The sequence below is a fragment of the Phoenix dactylifera genome, chromosome 3, assembly GCF_051530095.1.
Source record: "Phoenix dactylifera cultivar Ajwa chromosome 3, Ajwa_hap1_PhDact_Kaust_v1.1, whole genome shotgun sequence".
NCBI classification, from domain to species: Eukaryota; Viridiplantae; Streptophyta; class Magnoliopsida; order Arecales; family Arecaceae; genus Phoenix; species Phoenix dactylifera.
Genome location: NC_143192.1, coordinates 2905087 through 2927701, shown reverse-complemented (window position 1 = coordinate 2927701; position 22615 = coordinate 2905087). Strand labels below are relative to the sequence as shown.

Sequence of the window (22615 nt, the reverse complement as noted above, 5' to 3'; positions counted from 1 at the left end):
AATCAAATCTGATGGGCTCTTCTGAGGGAAAATGGATGCATGCAAGCAGGGACACAGCACAAACAAGATTATCAATTAAGTAATCCAGCACTGGACCATTAAACCGCGCAGACCAGTATCATGCAAACTATGCGTCATCTATAACTCATCCAAACATATGAATTTTTCTGGGAGAAAGAGAGAGAGAGAGATGATTCCTGATTGAAAGATTACAGATTGCGACATCCTGTTTCCTCCCAGCTGTTGTTAACCAAGTCAACATTTTTAAAAATTGATATAAATTTGATAAGCATTGTTTCAAATACCCTCAAAACCATTTCTACAAAACCTACTTACAAAATGAACTAGAACAATACACTCTAATAAACCGTGATCTAGTACACTGTAAATTACATTAGATCATTGACAAGGCTGGCCAAAGGTTGATTTATTACACCAACACTAGAAAGTTAATATACCCAAAAAATCCAATTGAACACGAAGAACGATCACCATCCAAACAATTCCAACATATCATGATAAACTAACTATAAGCTCATGCTACCTGCGAACAAATGGTGAATAAATGATAACTGCCAGAACTGAACATATTCTTTGTTGATTGTCAGTGCCGTGATCTGAAAAGACGAGGCCGATTGGTGAACATGCGACCATTGGCTCTCACCAATGCGGTTACACCCAAGCTCAGGCCAGCCCAAAAAAGGGATAGCAATAAATGGCGGGCATCATTTCGTGCTGCAAAAGAAACGGACAACATCAGATAGTTCGCAGGTAGCTTGATCACAGAACCTAAACCTGAAAGAGTTCAACGAAACTACTTCAAAGTTCTCAAAGACCTTATAAACTTAAAAAGTTACTTGAATAAAATTATCTTTAGTGTGGACCTTGATGATCATGTAAACTCCAGAACCATAACCACACCCTATGTGAAGAACAAAAAATGGACAAGGTCTTACTAACAATTCTAATTGCCAATATCAGTTTTGCACTAGGAAGTTGTTAGCAACCATTCAGAATTAAGTGTACTTTTGATTAGCCCTAGGGCTACAAACGGGTTGGGTTGGATTAGGGCATGCTTAACCCCGAACTGGCTCGTTTTCATATTCGAGACATAATTTTGGGCTCATACCCGATCCATTAGCTGATATGGTCAAGTCGAGTCGGGTCCATGGAAAGGATTTTAGACCCAATGGGTAATTCAGTTCATGTCAGGCTGGCTTTGCAATTCAAGACAAGCATCCAACGATTCTTTTATAGCTAAAATATATAATTAAATATAAAATCACATAAACTTTAATGATAAAACTAAAAGGGGTCAACTTAAACTTGATTATTTATTCAAAAACTTTAAATTTCATCCAAGCAACTAATCATTCTTAAATTTACAAGCTACAATTTTTAATATATATACATATATATATTAATATACTTGAGGGCATTGTAAATAAGAATCCACCAAAACAAAAAACAAAATATGAATGTTTCTATATAACTAGGTGAAAATAGATGAGAGGAAAAGTGGTTGTTGAGATGGAGAGAAATTAGTTTAAATTAAAGTTAACTCAACGAATTAGGAAAGACATTTAGAGTCAAAGACAAGGAGGTTTATATGATTTAGGTATTTGGGTCGGGCTAATCAGGTATGGGTCGGGATAGGCCCATTTTTTGTTGATTCAAATTAGACCTGGATGATTTACAGGTGCGGTCAGGTCAGGTTGAGTCGGGTTGAAAAATACAAAATTTGACCCAATCCAAACTTTAGATCGGGTCCAATTGTTGAACTCGACCCAGTCCATGAGCCTTCAAATATGGATCGGACTGGGTTTAATATGGTCAAGACTGGGTCAGATCACAATTCAGCACAATATTTTTACTTCTAATTATCCAGAAAAATTTGCATATAAACCATTGCTTTCTCCCTTATATGCATACAAGTCCTTTATTGCTATTCACAGTTCAACACATGCATTATCAAACTAGTTCCCTTGTACATCCTTACCCTCAACCGTGACCAAAAAGAACGGCACAGACACATAAAGTAACCACAAGTTATTTTCTTTGATAAATTATAAGGCTGTTTTTGGTTGTACAACAATCCAGGTTAGTTCAATTAAATGAAGTTGGAAGGGAAAAAGGAGGGTTAAATTATTCCATGTATTTATTTGGAGTAATCCAAGGGGTTAGGAGTAGAAAAAGTAGAGCATCTAGTGTAACAATTTTTTTTTGGAATATTCATTCCATCCATCTAGAAAAGTAGTTTCATCCTTATCTAAAATAACTATTTAAGATGGCCAAAAAGAGGTGGAATAGGTGGATTAAAAGCTTTTTGCTCCATCTTATTCCACAACCAAATACAGCCTCAGAACATGTCAATAGAGGGTCTCCTCCCCCTTTTCTGTACCCTATTATGTTCCCATCCTCTTCCTCTTACACTTACTATTAGATCAAAATCTAAGGGTTTTTTGTTAAGATGTCTTTGACAAAGAAGTCGTCTTGGGGCAAACCTCGGGACATAAGCTGCCGAGTAAAACAAACCTGTAATTGAGAAGCTATAAATGTAGTTTAGATAGTTCAGATTTAGGCCAATCATTGTGGTAATGAGCTATATCTGGAAAGGCAACAAATGTGCTGGACCTTTAGAGAAAGGGAGGTGAATTTGATGCTAGAGTAAAAGACGCCTAGAAAATGGCTATAGGTGCTGGTGGATATTGCAATGATGTTGATAATGGGTTGGATTAGGTCTTCTGTGCGAAAGAACATATGATGTTCTTTCATGCAGTAAACCATCCTATCTGCTTCATATTTTTGAGATGTGATATCATCCAATAAACAGAGTAAAGAGCGCATGTCTCGTTTAGTTATCAGGACTTACGAAATTTAACAGCTCTCTCCCAGTTGTACCCATCTGCACATAGAGAGAGGAGAGTAAAGAAAGCAAAACTCATCCACTAAGCTTCCCTCCTCCCCTCTCTTCATTTTGTCTCCTCCAATTCTCCGATGTCATCACCTTGCAGTTCACCATCAACCATGGCAATGCCGAGAAAGTTGCAATCAGAAAAAAGATATATTGAATTTTTCCCTCGAGTAACACCAGAGAACATCCTTTTGTGAGATGTTGGAGAGGATCTTCTTACACAATAATATCAAAGAATATCAACCTTTGCTTCGAAGGAGGTTCTGATATTATATCTGAAATTCAGTTACATTTGTCTGCTACTTTTAAATTTGGATAACTCCAATTAGTTTCAGCTATTAGTTTTTTAAATAAAAGTAATAAACAATCTAAAACTCATCTACTTAATTGATGTATTTAAAATGACCAAAGTTTTAAATCCCGTGGGACGAGGGTGTCCCGATTTCTCCATGGAACAAGATGCCCCGCTATCCTGCCTCGTCCGGTGGCAGTCCTGGTCGAGAGTAGCGTAGGTACCCTCCATCTCTTTCCTGTTCTTTCCTGCCTTTCCTTTTCTTTCATTCTTTCTTTCTTGTTCTCAAGGAAGGCAGAACCATCCCAACCCGACGTACTGAACCATACCGATGGTGGACTGGGACGATTCCGATAATAAAATCGAGAAACCAACGAGCGAGGGGGAGAGGGAGAAGGAAAGAGAGGAAAAGAGAGGGGGAGGGGGAGAGAGAGAGAGAGAGAGGGTGGCGATGAGCCAAGGCCGTCAAAATAGAGCCAAGGAAGGGGGGGAGAGGACACCATGCATCGAAACAAGGGCGGCCAACTTCACTTAAAAAATATCAACAAAAATAGAAAATGAGGCCAAAGCCCCTGCTCCAAAACGAAACATGGTTCCGCCCTTATTCCGACGCGCAAAGGAGAGAGGGCTTCGAAAGCTCTCTCTCCCCCCTTCCTCGACCCTATTTCGATTGCCGCCTCTCTCTCCCTCCCTCTCTCCTCCTTGCCCCTTTCCCTCCCTCTCTTATCCTCTCTTTCCTTCTCCCTCTCCCTCCACCTCTCTCTCTCCCCCCACTGCGCTCGTCCGCTCCCTCCCTCCCTCTCTTTTCCTCTTTCTCTTCTTCCTCTACTCCTCCCTTGCTAGTATTCTTGTCAGTTCATGATGGAATGGCACGACATGGAGGCATACCATACCATACCACCAGCCTACTGGCATGGATGTCGATTCCAGTACTACAAACCTTGCTTGTTCTTCTTTCTTTACTTTCTTCCTTCTTTCCTCCCTTTTTCCTTACTTTTCTTTTCTTTTTCTTCTTCTTTCTTTTTCTTATACCTTCCTATGCTTCTTTCTTTCCTTTTTCTTCTTTCTTTCCTTTCTTCCTTCTTTCCTTTCTTTCATTCTTTTTCTCCTCCCTTCCTTTCTTTCTTTCCAATTCATCTTTCCTTTCTTTCTTTCCTTTTTTCTTCATCTTTCCCTACACGAATAAGTTCCAAAGTCCCTACTTTATCCCAGTCCCATTTTCTCATAGGAACAGGATGGGATGGGATGGCCAAGATAGCCGCCATGATTAAGCTCGTCTAGTAATGGCATACCACAATCAATTATGGTAAGAAAGAAGGATAAAAGTTTGAATATGATCACTCTAAATTTCCTGGAAATTGGCTTCAATTTTTTTGAACCAAAGCCCTTGATATAGAAGAAAAATATGCAGTTCAGACCTATTAGTTGCATGGGTCCAACTTTGTAGATTGACTACCTAAGTTACATGACTTCCCTAGTCAATTGGTTTAGCTATAATTTCTTATTAAAAAACATATTAACCATGGTCGGTGGAACCATCCCGAACCGGATGATTCGAGGCGAACCGAGCCGTACCGGCGAACCGAGACGGTTCTGGCAATGGAAACGAACCTGTCGACGGAGGGAGAGAAGGAGAAGGAAAAAGAGGAAAAGACAGAGCGAGTGAGGGAGCGAGAGGGAGGGAGAGGGAGGCCCGCGGAGCGCTGGTGAGACGCGCGAAGGAGGGCTCCGCGGCCAGATCCTCTGTTTTGATTTGCTGACTTCACTTAAAAGTCGTAAAATAAAAAAAAGAGCCGGACCCCTGTTTCGAACGAAACAAGGAACGCAGCCGCGAGCCCTTCACCTCCTCCGCACGAGCCGCCGGCCCTCCGTCGGCCTTCGCCATCGTCCTCTCTCCCTCCTCTCCCCCTTCTCTCTCTTTTTCTCTCTCCCATTTGCCCTCTCCCCCGTCTCTAATGTGTCGATACTGGGCCGACACCGAACTGTACTGGAGCGTACCGACCCATGCTACCAGACAACCGATCCAGGCCTCGGTTTCGGCACAGCAGACCTTGATATTAACCAACAGGTACGAGCACACTAGGTGTATGAAAACTCACAAATAACAATTGATTTCATCACATGAAGTGTTCTAGTTGTAGGAAAAAATAGTGTAAGAAGGGCCCCTTAAATTTATAAAAGAAAAAAAAAATGATTGAGGAAAAGAGGATGTAATTTCTTTCAAGCTCATACTATCAGTATTTCATTATCCGCAGTGAGCAAAACGTATTCAGTTAGCACATAAGCTGAATATTCTATTTGGTATAGATGTCCTATGATTAGACAACTAATTAATATACAACAATAAACTGGATATTAGTCATAATTGATCAAATATCATCTAAGTTATAGTCATCTCACCTTGTCTAAGTGACATCATTGCAAACATAAATCCAGCCAAAACCAGTGCAAAAGCCAGTCGGAAGGACTGCAAATGAGAAAATCATAATCTAAATCAGTTTAGCCGAATGAAAGAACATAAAGATAGACAAATGATACCTAGAATTTCAAGCTTTCAATCGGGGAATAAAAAGACCACATTGATATGCATAAATGTCGAGAAAAGCAAAATATGAAAGACAAATATGAGGTCAATAGATGCAAAATCAACAACTACTTCTGCTTCTCTGTCATGCTTAGTGCCAAGTATTGCTATCAAAAAGAAGCGAACCGAAAATTAATGTCTCATTTTACTCAAAACAAAAGAAAAGCTGCCAATAGGAATAAGCGAAAAGGATATACAATATCTAATTTCTTTAACCTTCATTTACAAGAATAGAAATGAGAGATGGAGTATCAACATTCTTAAGAAGAGAGTGGGTTGATGAGAAGGAGCAGAAAGACAGTCTAACAAGGAAGGTGGTTGGAAAGACGAGGAAAAAGGGGGAAAGATATGAAGAACCAGCCAACCCGAGAGAGAAAGAGAGAGATCTCAAAAATTTTAATTTCCATAATAAAAACTGGAGCTCCATATGCCATATATAAGAGACACTAAACTTCTTGACGAATTAATCCTAATGACACTACGAGTCTGCTAACACAATTCATAAGTTAGACTTGCCTTACAGAGATTTACACAGCTCTTTTATGATCAATTTTACGTTTGTTTATTACTCGACAACAAGCAAAATATGCAAAGCTGAAATTTAAATAGTAAACCTAGAATTGGTATCCACATGCATTACTTCTCTAGTTAAAGAAACACATCTTTGAGGTTAGGAGCTTCAATAGTTCAATTTGCCTTCTGCCTTGTATACACTTTATCGAAAATGATGTAACTTGTGAAATATTTTGTTAATGTAATCTTGACTGGATTGCCATGGCTAAGTTATTTAGACAATGTTTCATTCTAAATATGAAGTTTCTCTAAGATGATAGGTACTGGCTCTAGTACAAGCATGCTACAACTTGTTTACGATTTTGCTAGTTTAGTTTTGGATGCATCGTGTAAAAATTTATTTTGGAGTTTAATGGGCTGATATGTAATAAATCATATGTCTGATATGTAATAAATCATATGTCAACGGGCCTTGTTCATTTTAATCCAGTATACTCATGTTAAACTTTGTAGATCCCAACAATTAGCAGCAACAACAAAGTTGTCAAATGCCTTGATAAAACAAACAACAGTAGTTTGTTAATCATTGGTATGCCAAATCCTGCCCCACCCTTCTTTCCCTTATTTGTCCTTCTTGTCTCTTTCTATGACATTTAACTGAAGGTAAACTCTCTATACCTGATTTTCCCAGCTTTCGGCGTGTGTGTATGTAATTGACATATTCCAATACAGTTATCTAGGATCTAATATATAGTAAGGAATCTACACATTGAGCCTCGTGAAGTATCAGAGTGTTCTTTATTTGAAGTTAGTAACGTAACAAAAGTGTTTTCTGCATTTTTCACTTCAGTTTGAAACATGTTTGTACATTGATTAAATTTGAAATTTAGTTCTCTCTCTCTCTCTGTGTGTGTGTGTTTTTCTTATTCTTTCTTTTATTGCCATGATCTACAACATATCCATTTTAAGATCTCTGTGTTCTAGTTAGACTTCTCTTTAGAATGTATAAAGCAGAGAAAAACAAGATTGCTGTTGACGTATGACTATCCAAGGATGTCACTGTATGCCTGAAGGTATAAGGGATATCTTCATGTGGTTATTCTTGATCCCAGAACCTTCCTTTCAAAGCATGATAAATATATTACTGTAGGGTTGATCTCTTATGGTGTTTCTATACCCTAACATGACTCATTCAGAGTTTTTCAATCAAAAATAAGAAATATGTTCATGGATGTCTGCTGATCTTTTTGTATCCATGGATCCAAATCTGTCTCAAGATCTTGTATATATCACAACTCGTAAGTATCGACAATCGCAAGAAATTATTGGCAGTGGGCTACCAATTTCAATGTTTCTAGAGTAAATGGAAAGAGAATTATTATTTTAGAGTTTTTCACCCCTAAAGATCACTAATAAGTCTATAACCATGATGAATGGATCAGAAAGCAATTTCAATTTTCAGCAATACAACTGCAGTTGGCTTGATAAGCTGTGTCAACGTGTATCAACAGAACAAGCCCCAGACACTATGGATAAATATAGAAACTCAAATTGTGGACTTAAATGATTCATGGATTGCAACATTTCCAATAGTGAATCCGACAGGACTCTTAGATGAATCCCACCATGATTGCATTGGAGACAGGCTTACATAATGGAGCTTAATTAAACATGGAGGTACTAAAAGCTTTATAGAATGTTTAACAATCATGACAGATTGGGCCAATTTGAGTCTGCACAATGAACTTTAACATACTCTAGCAAACTCCACAACACTTACATCTTATTATTTTGAAGCATAAGATAATAACATGCTACCTACTTCAGGAGCATCCTTTTCTATCATTCTTGACAATAATCTCCATCACTTACAATTAAGAATAGCAATTAATAATCTCATATTTTGTGAGTTAGACATGTGAACATATTTTAAAATCTACTGAATAGCTATCATTTTTTAGCATTACTCCTCTCAACATACATTTCAAAGAAGACAAAAAAATTCACATTTGATATCAAGAATGGCATCACCATGAACACACGGCTCAATACTAAAAAAGTTAGCACTAAAGCACAAAAGTAGTTTTGCAATTTATATGAGACAACGTTTAAACCAACGTCGGTGATACCATTCCAAACTGCCCGATTTGAAGCATACCAAGCCGTACTGAAAGCTGACCGGGACGGTTCCAGCCTTTGGCTTGAGAAACCAGAGAGGGAGGGGTAGAGGGAGAAGGAGAGGAAAAGGGAGAGAGGGAGGAAGGAAGGGAGAGAGGGAGGAAGGAAGGGAGAGAGGTAGGGAGGGGGAGAGGGAGAAGTAAAGAAAGAAAAAGAGAGAGAGAGAGAGAGGGAAGGACGAAGAGAGGGAGAGGGCGGCGATGAGCAAGAGAGGCGGAGGGAGGAGGTAAGAGGGCTTTCAAAGCCCTCCTTTCAAACAAAGAAAATCATAAGTGAAGTTGGCAGTGGCTTCCGACTTCACTTAAAAAAATCATGAAAATACATAAAAAGGAGCCAAAGCCCCTGTTTCATTTCGAAACAGGGGTGAAACGGGGCTCCGCCCCTGTTCCAACAATGCGGAGGTAAGAGCGCTTCGAAAGCACTCTCTCCCCTCCCTTCGCCTCTCTCACTCATTGCCGCCCTCTCCCTCTCTTTTTCTCTCTTTCCTTCTTCCTCTCCCCCTCCCCCTCCCTCCACCTCTCTCTCTCTCTCTCTCTCTATCAGCCTCTCCTGCTCTCTCCCTCTCTTTTTCCTCTCTCCTTCTCTATCTCCCCCTCCCTTTGCCGATTTTCTTATCAGTTCATGTCGGAACGGCACAACATCGGGGCGTACCGTACCGTACCAATGGCCTACAAGCATGATAGCCGATTCTGGTACTGCGGACCTTTAAACTATTATTTTTTATATTTTCTATTCCAAAAAATATTTTTTGCCGATACAAATTTGATTAATTTTTTCCTATATGTCCATGCATAACATTACTATTCTAAATTAATATTAGATGCATATGCCTCACACTAGCAATTCATAGTGATGCCAAAAAAAAAGAACAAAAAAGAAAATTGTTTTTTGATTGTGATGGCTGGCCACCCTAGAGTTTCCTGGTACGTGTGCAGGACAGCAGATGTTGAGACAAGACATCCACTATCCCCAAGTGGTGGGATACAGGGCAACCCATTCTATGGAAAAACTGGGACAACCCCATCCTATGGTATTTAAAACCTTGGTCTTGGCTAATCCTTTCACATTACTTGTGACGAGTCCTAACATGAGAAGGTAGGGGTGTCGCCCCCATGTTAATTATTTTCTCTTATATAACACCAGCACTATAACTCCAGAAAAGGTAGGGGTATCACTCCGACCTATCAACCCAGTTCCCAACTTGGGCCCAACCTACACCCTGACCAATCGGTGAATGGGTTGGGTGTTGGTCTAAAGTCAAACCTGTTGAAAATTTCAGGTCAGATTGGAGTTTCAGGTTTTTATGCTCAACGCAACCTAGTCCCAATTAATGACAATTTATATATATAGTATTAGTTGGATTTATATACCCTTCAATTTCTAAACTCTTAGTGTATGAAACTTCATTCCATAGATCAAAAAATGCAAGAACAGGATGGTACAGTTAGCGCCAAGGTCTACCATACTAATTCATACCGTCTCGTACCAAATCATATTAATAAGGTGCCATTATGGTACTGACATTTGGTTCAATATATGAGCCGAACCAATTTGCAACAGTCTGAATTAATTGCCATGTACCAGCTTCTATCATGGTTGGGAGTAGGAAAAAGTCTTAAGAGCCTGTCTCAATACAGGATGCATACCCTACCACACCGACCATACCATACCAAACTAGTAACGTATTGATACCGTTTCTAGTATCGGTTTTGCAGATCTTGGCTATTACTCTAATGCTCCGATGCAAAGCCAACACTTGTACAAATACGAGAATGCTAAAACCAACGATATGGCCATAATGGTGTGTATTGGTGGGGTATTTTATTAACGATAATGGTTGATATCAACAATTTTTTATTTTTTGATATTTTCAATTTTGGTACACACCATTGGTATCAGTATCGGTACTTTACAATACCATAATGTTTTGATGCAAAATTCATACAAGATTCGGTACCGGCATTTAGAACCTCTTGTTCTATAATTTAATGGGGTAAAAAGAAGATTTATCACATATTACAAAATTTTTAGTTGTTCATACTTGACTTACTATATCATTTTAATTGTTAGCCAATCATTTTTATATTATTAACTATCAAGGAAGTGTTGGTCATGATTTATTTTTTAAAGCATATAATTGGATGTTTTATTAATAAACTTCTTAAATCCTGGAGAGTATTAGCCTGATTAATTGTTCAATATGTTTAGTCCGTTACTCGATAGGAAACCAAGTTTACCCAAACTCAACCGGAAGATTTAACAAGTTTCATGATATTCTAATTACCCAAAATAGACCCGGCCTACTCCTTCAATAAGCCTGGGATGGAACAAAATTTAGAGCCACAGCCCCAAACGGATTTGGGTTTGTTCTAAAAGCCAGACCCCATCCGACCTGATAACATCCATAAAATGGAAACTTGGTTTTGGACTTTTACATAGCTGGTAAATTAAGACCATTAAACTCTAGATGTGAGGCTAGGATTTCATCGAGGCAACAAGCCACTAAGCATTATCCATTTCTTATCCCCTTTTGGTATTGTTTTTTGAGATTTTGAATCTACATCTTCCTGTCTAACCATACTCCGAGTTTTAATCCTTAACCCCAGGTACATGCCCATCTCAATTATCAACATTTTCACAGTTCATAATCCAGGGAATCCCACAATCACCATGACATCACCCAAAAGGGTTAACAGAAGGTGAAATTTGTGCTCCTTGGCCCAACATAAATACCCAAGGCCCTCTCTGATGCACAAATATGGGAACACACATCCACAAATCCTCACACACTCCTCCCATTAAAACCTGGTACACTCGCTGTGGAAGGGTCCAATCATAAATCACGCACCATGACCAGCCCATAGTCAAACCTAAAAGGGCTCGTGCTACAGTATCCCTAGTCAATATCTGGGCCGTAAGCTTGATCAACTCTACTACCATTTGCAATGGCCTAGAACCTTACCGGAAAAGCCTAACCAAAAGGTATAATTTGGGTCCTTGGCCTTTCTTAAGTACCCAAGTCCTCCAACACACCAATCTGGGTCTAAACACATGTCTGTGCAGATCCTCACAAAAAGACTGTAAAGTTAGTAAATCAGCCCTAGCATCTTCATATCATTTTAAACCCCTAATGCAATTCTCTAGGTTGTCCTATGTCACATAGTTTGTATAATTTCTAGTAAAGCCAACTTCAAATAACCAATAATCAGCATATTAGTGCACTTTCTAAGAGATTTAGTTATTAAAACATAATTCATAATTCAATAGAACTTTATGCAAACAACATGGTGTATACGCACCGCATAGGTCTCCAAGCCAGCTGCTTTGGTTGTAGGAGTCATATCCCGATTAAGAGAAACAATGTAATGCCCTTGTAGTAGATCAATAGCATCCTTAACGACCCATGCAACAACAAAAGACAATCTTATAAAAATAATAGTTCAACTATTCCATGAATACATGCAGTTATAGAATGAGATCTTGTAAAAACATTCATTATTTTTGTTAGAAACGAACAAAGCATGCAGGATTGCATAAAGTTTTGGAGAAAAGAAATTCTAAGAGGATAAATCATTTTTGAAAGTACACAAGTTAACTGTTCTTATAAATGAAGATAACATGTAAATGAAAGAAATACTTTGTTAATGAATAACCAAATTCCAGTTACATATATCCTTTTAACAAATGTACATGCCTCATGTTTAGTTTCTCACTTGCAAATTAAAAATATTTTTCTTGATCCCTTTCTTCCCTTTGATGAGGACAAAAGTGAGTTACTTATAGGTTCTACTCAATCAAAAAATTTGAAAAAAAATTCATGCTTTTTAGATAGTTTTCTTTATACAGAAACAGTTTTCAGCGAATAATTTCTGCCTTTCTGGCAAGGTTGCATATTTTGCCTCAGATTATAAGTGAACCTATGTAAGAAATTGTGATATTATATGAATTATTTGAACTCTTTTCTAGAATTATGTGATCTGGTCCATTTATAGTGTCTCATTTCTAATTGGGAAATGCTAACTTTGGTGTTTTACTTAAAAAAATGTCTCATACTTGAATTTTCGAATAATGAGATGATTCACATGTAATGCTTTAAGGTCACTCATTTTAAATGGAAACTTAAATTAGCTTAACCATCATAAAGTTACTTATTGATTTGTGCAGTGCATTCCTCATATTACAAACACAGTCAGAATCACTAGCCATGGATAGAGTATGCCTCCTTAAAAGAAAGACAACTCAGTGATTTAAAGGGCAGCTTTTGATCAAATGATTGTTAAAGAAATACTGAAAATATAACAGTTGTGTTCTGTTGCTTATATATATTTTGAATGTATGGTTTTATGTCAAATAGACCATAATGTCCTCTCTTCTATTAACATATTTTGAAAATATAACAGTTGCATTCTGCTGCTTGGACAAGATTTATTTAGGGTTTTTTTGCATAAAACACCCTCATTATAGAAATAATCACACACAAAGTCCTCTCTTCTACATATTTAAGGATCAGAAACTCCCTTTCCTAGAAATTCCCCGATGAGACCCCACATTAACTTTCTTTTAGCCAGTACAAAATACATCACTTTTTATTCCATTACCCCTATCACTCAGCCCTTTGAACTTTCAAATTGGAGAGAGAATAATGACATTTATTATAAGAATAGTGGCGGCAAGGAGCTTAAATTTGACAAAGATGAAATCGAGAAGCACAAGTGGCTCACTAGCTACAAGATTCAAAGGGCCAAGTGGTGCAAGAAATGGGGAAATGCAATAAATATTCCACTATGGCTGATGAACAGTTAACTTGGGTTCTATTAAGGCACTTGTAGGATAAAAGAGGACTTGACTTTAAAGAGCGGCCTTTATGTGCAATTGATCCTCAAATGGATTTGTTACAAGTAAAATTAACACTTGACTTGAGAACTATGCTTTGTGATACACTTGTAGTTCTTCTGATTCTGTGAAAAATCAGAACTGTAAGGTTGGAAAGAATGAAAGATCTTTACCACCATACTAAACAATATGACATCAATACATATAAACTATAGTTGGGTTGTGAAATTATATAAAGCATAACTAGCTATAAACCTGTTTGGTCCCATCAACAAAGTTGTTCAAGTAGTATCGAGCTAGAGCATTCCATCCATCTTTTACAATTCCTTGAACTGTTCGCTTTCCATGCCTTGTATGCCAAAGTAAAGTAAAATGAATATTACACTAATATCTATAACAGAAAGAACAAAATATCTACTTATCAAGTGGAAAAGTTTGATTATATTTTGTCTTATTTAGTGGAATCTGAAACACACATATATGTATGTATGTACACACACATGCATGCACACAAGCACCCGCACAAACACATATATATTGTCTGAATGTTCATAAATAAAGTGGAAGATGTATATTATCTGAATGATCCTATCATTTTAAACAAGCATAGCAGACTAGCAGTAGTGTAGGATACATATTAGAAGTATCCACAATGTTGCTATGAAGTTGATATTGTGCATAACTGCATATACAAGTGATAACCATCCATTAAACTGTCACTTTCATATCTAATATTGAAGAATTTGCAAAATAGTGAATCCTGATTTGCATTGTGAAACACCCCCAAGTGAGATGGAACTGGTTATACATATACAAGCACAACAAAAGTTAACAGTCGATTCACAGTGAGAAAGCAGTAATTGGCATTATCACTAAAATCCATATACACATATTCTAAGAAGCTCGGTCTTTATGATAGACTGCACCTCATAAAATTTACAATCTAATTACACCTAAATTTGGTTATGTTTAGATTTGTAAGATACTCTATCATAATCATGAATGCTAATAGTACAATGGTTACAAAATAGGAGATGAAGTTGAAATGCCAAGAGTGGATGCATTGATAGTAGTTAACTTGGAAAAAACTCTCTTTATGGCATCTTCAAGAAACATCGTTCTTGCTTAAAGTTAATAGTTATGACCATCACTAAACCTTCAAAGAAAAAAGTTACCTAACAAAATCTCCTTTCAAGGCAGGAGTCCCAGAGTATTGGATGCTTATATCATCACCATGATTAGCCCATACTGAAATGAAGAACTTTATTACAATAAATTTAAGGTCATCTTATAGCACTATGAAAAAAAATAGAGTACAATATTATGCTTAACCCAATTTATAGCAGATGACAATTTTTTTCAGGGAAATTAGTTCTTTAAAAATACTCACAAATTTTAAAGCTTGCATCGAAAAAAGGATATGCACTGATAGTTTCATCAGCACCAAAAATTCCTATTCGTTTAAGTTGGCTTTCCAACATCTTTCTCCCAATCATGCTCTGTGGATCACAAATTTTATAAAATCAATAATAGAATTTTATCATGAACAAAAAATTCTACATAATATATAAGAAAAATGGTAACTACTTGATAAAGAATGACAACAGTGACAATTATAAAAAACAAGCATGTACTTTTAAGGGAAAATAAAATAAGGAATATCATCTAAAACAAAGATAAGAATTTGAATTTGTACAATGAAAATATATTACAATCATCCGTCCTATAGAAAACTAAAGAACATGAGGCAATCAGATGTAAAAATCATTCCAAGAACTGTTGCTAGGCCACCTGTCTTGATATATGTCAAATAATTATATGAGGTTACCTAAAGAAGGAAAATTGTTTGATGTGTAGTTCCCCAATCAAATAAGCATTTATAACCATAAACATCAAGATATATATAGAAGAAGCCAATTTTATATAATAAGTCTTTCCTCAATCTTCTACAAAATATTGTGCAAAGCAAGAAGCGATAACAAGAAATTCCTTATATTCTTTAGTATTAAGCCTCTTTATTTTCTAACTCCTAAAAAGGCTTACCCCTCAAGTTATGGAACTTCTCCAAATCTTTTTATTACTTCAAACCATGTTATTTTAATTCTTCCCTATTCGTTCCTAACCCTTGAAAAAGAAGGAAAGAACTCCAAGCACTTCTTCTTAATGGTTTCTCCTGAGATCTATACAAACCAACACCATCCGAATTGATTCTCCATTACTTATATCGTCAATTAGGAACAGCACTTGTAAATTCTTTAATGCACTAAGTCCCTACTTTATCATTCTCAGTCTTACCACAAACTCAACATTCTTATGTGTCTCATATTCAGTTCATTTTCTTCGACCCTTTGTACTGCCTATTGTTCTGTATTACATAAGCTGCCACTTGTTTTGATTCTATAAAAAGTTACCATAAAGTCACCAAAGTATGTGTTACATATGACACCTCAGAAGCACCTCCCAACTTTGTGCACAGCTCTAATTCTATTATGTGTCCCCATCGCTCTCAGATCTATTAAAGGAGACAAAGGACAGAGAGCCACAACTTCATAAAAGCTGAGTATTTACTGAATTCTAAATATCTAAAATTGGAAGATAGAAGAATGATATAAGATTCATTTTTATCGGTCCAAACAATTGAAATTCCCCTGGTAAGTTAGCTTCTTAAAGAAAGAGAAGGTTTACTGAAAAGCTATTACAAAGGACAATTGATATGCATGACAATAAATATTCATTTTCACTTCTAGTTGCCTGACTTTAATAAAGATGTCAGCTGCAATCACTGGCTACATGATTTAGTCAAAGAGACACCACTCTCCCATAGAAATGGAAAGGGGTCACATCCAGAAGAAATTTATTTTTCAGCAGATGTTAAACTGCCCTCAATAAGTTAATATATGAAGGCCTCCATAATTCCATAGCAACCAACAAATCACATCAAGCTGCTACGTTAATATCTAGCTGAGAGTTTCTGACACGTTCCCTCTCTTCTTTCAAAAGGTAACATTATCTCACTTGTAAAGTATATGCTCCTCTATTATTATGGTTGTGCATGTTACAAGAAAATTATAATAGCTAATCTATGTTGCAGACTTGCACCTATTATTCCCCAAGATATCTTCTTTATTAATGTTCAGTAACAGACAAACAACCTCTCAATCATAACAGTGTTCAAATTCAACTAAGGGTTCGTTTGGTTAGGGGTAACCTGGCATGGGAAAATAAATCCCATGTCACACTACCATGTTTGGTATGAAAAGAGGATGAAAGAGATGGTAAAATGAATAGTGGGTCCTTACTTATTTTACTAAGAGAGAAGGCAAAACAAAAACCACCACAGAGGTGGGTTTTCTTTTCCGATGCCAAATTACTGAGTGGAGAAATTGTCATCGCTTGAGAGGAATGCCCCCACTTTTTTCGTTGAAACCCATAAATAAAAATATTCGGTCTGGTTGTGTTTAAATATATTTACTTAATAAGAAATTGAAAATACTAAAATTTATTTATAATAAAAAATATATATTTTATAATATATATATATAATTAATTTAAAAATATTTATTAACTCATGTTAATATATTTCAGTATTTGATATGGTCCATATTGATAGCCTTCATGAAAGTGGGCCATAAATGGCCAACAAAAAGGCTGGAAAAAAAATGTCACTGCTTGAATTGTTTATTCAAGAGTATTCTTAGAAATTTGGCAATATTCTCATATAAAATTATCTCCAACCAAACATATTAATCTTTTTTCAGTATCATTTTCTGGAGTAATTTTTCCGCCAACCAAACATGATAAAATTTATTTTCCCCTACAATCATTTTCTCCAATAAATGATTCTCAAGAATCATCAGATTATCCCGTAATCTGACAAACCCCAATCAAACTAACCCTAAGGGAGAACCAGGAAAGTTTGAAAATATATTTAATTAAATAATGAGAATAAAATTACTACATAAAGGAAAAGATTAGACCTTTAAACAGAAAGTATGATGATCTGCACAAAGATTTGTGACTGGGAGAACTTGAGGTGTAGGTCTAATATGCGAGTAAAATGTCTTTGATGGTTCATTTCATAAACATAAATTGAATCTGAGCAGATTTAGCATTTTAATTTTTTATCCTAATTAACTTTTACAAAAGCTGAGGATGCCTTTTTCCTTCAAATTAGGAGAAAATATAAGCAATTTATATTCCAGTGTGATCTCATCAGTTTAACATAATACCAGAGTGCAAAAAAAAAAAATGTGTACATGATGTATTTAAAGTAAAAATGAAGTGCTTTTATACGTATGAACTGCAGTTCATACAAATATTGAAACCTACTGTTAGCAGTTCACTATTTGATTTTAGATGCTTTTGCATAGCCATTAAAAGGGCATAAGGACTTAAACTGTCACTTGATATTAATGATTGTTCTCTTTCATCCTACCTCCGTGCTTATTTCACTTACTGAAATGGAACTAAATTAATTTTACATGCAGCATTACAAAAACACAATATATAAGATGAACATTCACAGTAAATAAAATTGAGTCATAATTATAAACTATCACCTGTGTAACATTTGTTCGGTCCAAACAATCGATACAATTGGTTCTCACAACCCCAGTCTGCTCCTCAACTTTCTCACCTTTCTCATTTAATAGAAAGTATCTACAGAATTTCATAAGAAAATAAAAAAATGATAAGCTTAAAAATCTTACGGTATGAAATTCACTAAATATACTATAAAATCAGAGACCGTAGAAGAATCAAAAAGTTCAATTAATGTGCAATAAAGCGAGTGAGGCAATTTCAAAGAAGAAAACACATAAATTAGTGAAAGGTAAGGCCGATGCTGCTGCTGGAGAAGGGTTTAGCACCCTGGGGAGCTGTACAACAGGCATTCACACAGTGACGTATTACAAAAGAAAGTTCTAGAAGTTTAGGGCATGATATTTAATTAGCACCAAAAAAATTCTCTTTACTAACACATTTATATTAATGGGCACTAGGTTTAAAAGCAGAACTGCAAATTACTGTGGTTTTGTACAAATTTCTTAAGGTAGTACATTGAACCGGTGGTAATTCCATATAATCAACAAGTGTTGGAGAACTTGAAAGCAAGGTCGGACCAGGCGGTTCAAAGAGTACTGAACCGTACCGGGACGGTTTCAGCAACCGAAACAAATGGATCCGACGAAGGGCGGCAAGGAGAAGGAAAGAGAGGAAAAGAGAGAGAGCGACCGCGGGGAGGAGGGAGAGGAAGGAAGACCGGAGGCCGGCGAGCATGCAGAGGGGGAGGAGGAGAAGAAAAGAGAGAGAGCGAGCGGGAGAGGGAGGGAGAGGAAGGAAGACCGGAGGGCCAACAGAGGCCGACAAGCGGGTGGAGGCCAACAAGCGCACGGAGGGCTGCAAAGGAGGGGCTCCACCTCCGGTACCTGTTTTATTCGAAAGAGGGGGCCCCTCCGAAGCTCCTTTTTAAATTTTCAATTTTTAAGTAAAGTCAGCAAATCCCTTGCCTACTTCACTTGACAATCACCAAATTTTTTAAATTTTGTGATAAAATTTTGGCAAATTTTTTTAACCGTGTACAACATGGTTCAATACAGTATGGTATTGATTTGTATCATACTAGTCTCCTACAATTATGCAATCCAGTACCAGGACTGTGAACCTGGGTTTTAACATTCAAGACAAGATGAAGGTATGTAAGCTTAGAAATCCAATTGCACTCCTCAAAAACATTACAGTAGTCTTCTCAAAATTTCATGAGGACATGAAAGAACTTTTCTCATAAAGCTTGTATATTAGTATAAATCAGCCATGCATCGGTGCCAATCCTAACTCTAGAATGCAATGAGCATACTTGCAAATCTTAGCAGGTAATTATTAGAATACTAAAGATACAAACTCCAACTATTTTAATTTGTGATACCCAAATCAATCACAATGAGAAAACCCAAAAGCATCAACTACAAAGAAGTACAAGGAGAACATCCAATAATATATAAATGCTAAATAGCCTGGTCATGATATCAAAGTATCAAATTTAATGTTGCAATGAGTGCATCAGATTAAAGAACACAAACAAAAGAACGCCATCTATATGGACAAAACATGATTAACATACCCATGCTTCTTGAGGTAGTCCCCAATTTGATCGTAAAGAAGAGAGAGACGCTCAAAATGGATATGGCCACAAATTCGATGAAAATCAAAATGTACATATCTAAAAGAATATAACAAAAGTTAGCTGAACGAATAATTTTAATATTATGTACAACACCAAGGATAGAAGTGATGTACCTTATATCTTCACTAACAATAGGCTGCATAGCATTTGCAAATCTTTCACTCAAGCGTCCCTCGCTACCATGCTAATAAGTACAAGAAAAAAAAAGAAGAGTTAAGGACAAAAAGACAATAATCGAAAAATGTACATGCTTTCATGCAAATAGATGAATAAGCATAAATTTATACAAAGTATAGGAATAATACTATTTATGTACAAGTAAAATGATAAACCTAAGCACGACCATCAAGAATTCAAGACCTATCCAAACCATAGCCATAGAATTTGTCAAAGTTTTGCAAAATTCATGAATTGTTTGTCATGAATAGCCTTACAGAATAACTCTGAATAATTCATCAATTCACAAATGCGCCGTGGATATTACAAATTCATGATATTTAAGAATAAAACTAAAATTTCTTGACATGTAGCTCCATTAGATGTGAGAGGAACTGGAGTACATTTCAGCAGGTAACTGCTTAAATCCCTAGGAAGAGCACTGGTTTAATAGTGCTTAACTGGTTGATCATTATTTTACAGCCTATTGAATGTTGATAAGCTGATCCACTCTTAATTTGTAAATTCAAACAAAGAAAAGGAATATACACTAGAGGTGAAGAGGTTAATGAACTAGTATATGTGCAGAGTAATTCAAAGTTTAAAAGAATGACAAAGCAAAAAGGGGAGAAGCATCGGGTCTGGTTTCATTAGTTTCCAAATTTAGTGAACCCTTGCAGCCAAGGAGGAGCCTTAGACCCTGGCATAGTCTAGCATACTGAACCGTACCAACTATATAGTACTGTACCAGTAAGGTATGGGTACGGTACCAAGATCCGATTCTATATATAAGGTGAACCAGTCCATACTAGTCTGAACCGAGTGGAACCACCCAATACTACCCTATACCATCTAAATTCGAGCAATATCATGTCTGGAAGTGAGAAAAAAGTCTAGGGAGCCTGTGTCAGTACTAGATGTGTACCATAACATACCGAACCAATAACTTACCGATATGGTTTCCGGTACCAATTTTGCAGAACTTGCCCACAAGTGTCAGTCATGATTTTGCTTCCAGATCTAGAGTTGGAGACATTGATGAATATTTAGTCAAATTGTTGAGCAGATAGAGGAGGATGGTTACGAGGATGTTGATAATGATTCTACTAATGATGAGTCATTATCTGAAAAGTCATTTATGGAGAAGAGTGCCATTGATTTTAGAGTGTCTTTTTCATAATTAGCATGCTAAGTATCATATGTTTTGTCATATTCATTTATGAAGTATGTACTTCAAGGTTTAGACTTAGCTCTAGACCCTCATTTTATCACTTTTCTTACTGAATTATTACATCAAAGTTTAAACTTAGTTCTAGACTTCTAGCAATTGTTTGTTGAAACTTATAGTTTACAAGTTTGAGCATGGATTATACTTCATAGGATGATATTGGCATTTTGTTAGGTTAGCATGTCATGTTATCTTAAAATATGCACTTGACATAGTGTTAAAGTGCATACTAAATGTTTATTTTGTAACCATTTATATAATATGTGTCTACATATATTATTTTAAAATTATTTTAAAAAAACAAATCATGTACACGCTATTTGGAGACTGAATGCCTACCTACCGCTTCCGCTTTTTAAAATATTGGTTTCCTTCATATTTCTAGGCACATGATTGTCAAAATTATGTCACCACCACTTGGGAGTTTCCTTCATGCATCCCATCTATCAACCTACTCCTAAGCTAAGAACTTTCTTTTCTTCTTACACAATGTACCCTTAGGCCATGGTGCCTTGTAGTTTTATCTTCATCTCGATTGAGCAATTCTTCAAGCTTATAAGGTCATGTCATAAGATTTCCCAAGTTTGCTTCCAAATTTTGTTACTGAAGCTCCTTGATTCACTGGAATTCTTGCATTGGATTTTTCCACCATCTTGTTTGCTATGCTTGATGCTCCTTCAATGCCCCTTCTGGACAAGCAATGTTGCTATTGCAAATAATTGAATTCTTATGAATTTTAATAAGAGAGAAAGGATTTAAAGCCCCATTTGGCATTACTAAAGGTGATAGAGTTTTGCCTATAAAGATTTCGACAGTAGACCTTTTGCTAGTAGAGCTTTTAAAGGAAAACTATTTGCTATTTGGTAACTAAATATATGAGGTGTTGTCGAACATTAATATCCATTTGCTAGAAAACTGAAATAGTTTAGTACTATCCAAACCTTTGCATAGTGAAAGACATTTGTACCACATGTTTTCATAGAGTAATCAATTGTCTAACTCTTTGTAATTTTGTACTATCAAAAAACTCTTAATTTATTATATAACAATATTTTTAATATTATTATATTAAAATAATATTATTATAATATAATAATATCATATTACTTTAATATGATAATATGATAATATTGTACTATCAAAATTTGTTATAATAACACATTGCTAGATTATAAAGTATTTTAATATTTTAATCTAAATAATTTATTAAATAATATAATTATTTTTATTGGTAATTAACAAGTAACAAAGAATATCATAATAGCAAACTAGGTAGTTCTCGATTCTAATAGCAACTTAAACAATGTTTGATTTAGCTCACCCAGATACAAAATACAATAAAATTGTTCATATATCACACTCATAATAACAATATATAAATTCACCAACATTTCTTAACGTCCATATTGCAAGTATAAAAGGACACCAACTTAAATGATTATGGATATACAAAGTATTTTACCTTAATTTTTCAAAAAAAAAGCCATTACCGGAATCGAATATATGTCTCTTGGATAAGCTTTTGCTAAAAAACAACTTCCCGCTGCATCTAAAGTAGAGATTTTGGCCAAAAGCTCCAAATTATAGTGTTTCCTAGCAGACCTTTTTCAGCTTTTGGAGGAGTCAGAAAGTTGTTTCAAACTTTTTTATCAAATATCTCAAGATCACCCAAAAAAGCTCCTAGCCCTCCAAGAAGCATTTTTGATCCTCCAAAAGCAATGCCAAATGGGTCTAAG

The 22615-nt window shown here is 36.1% G+C and overlaps 1 protein-coding gene across 1 annotated transcript in view; it reads right to left on the bottom strand.

Moving 5' to 3' along the window:
• Positions 1-261: 261 nt before the first annotated feature.
• ATSAC1B (Phosphoinositide phosphatase family protein) overlaps positions 262-22615 on the bottom strand; it is a 52649-nt gene continuing 30295 nt past the window's right edge. Inside the window, exons 13-21 of the mRNA XM_039123856.3 lie at positions 19609-19679; positions 19433-19531; positions 17874-17973; positions 14705-14813; positions 14490-14562; positions 13570-13663; positions 11781-11873; positions 5607-5673; positions 262-735 (exon numbers count right to left, since the gene is read on the bottom strand). Coding sequence (XP_038979784.2) covers positions 605-735; positions 5607-5673; positions 11781-11873; positions 13570-13663; positions 14490-14562; positions 14705-14813; positions 17874-17973; positions 19433-19531; positions 19609-19679 — 837 coding nt within the window. The 3' untranslated portion in view covers positions 262-604. The remainder of the gene's footprint in view (positions 736-5606; positions 5674-11780; positions 11874-13569; positions 13664-14489; positions 14563-14704; positions 14814-17873; positions 17974-19432; positions 19532-19608; positions 19680-22615) is intronic.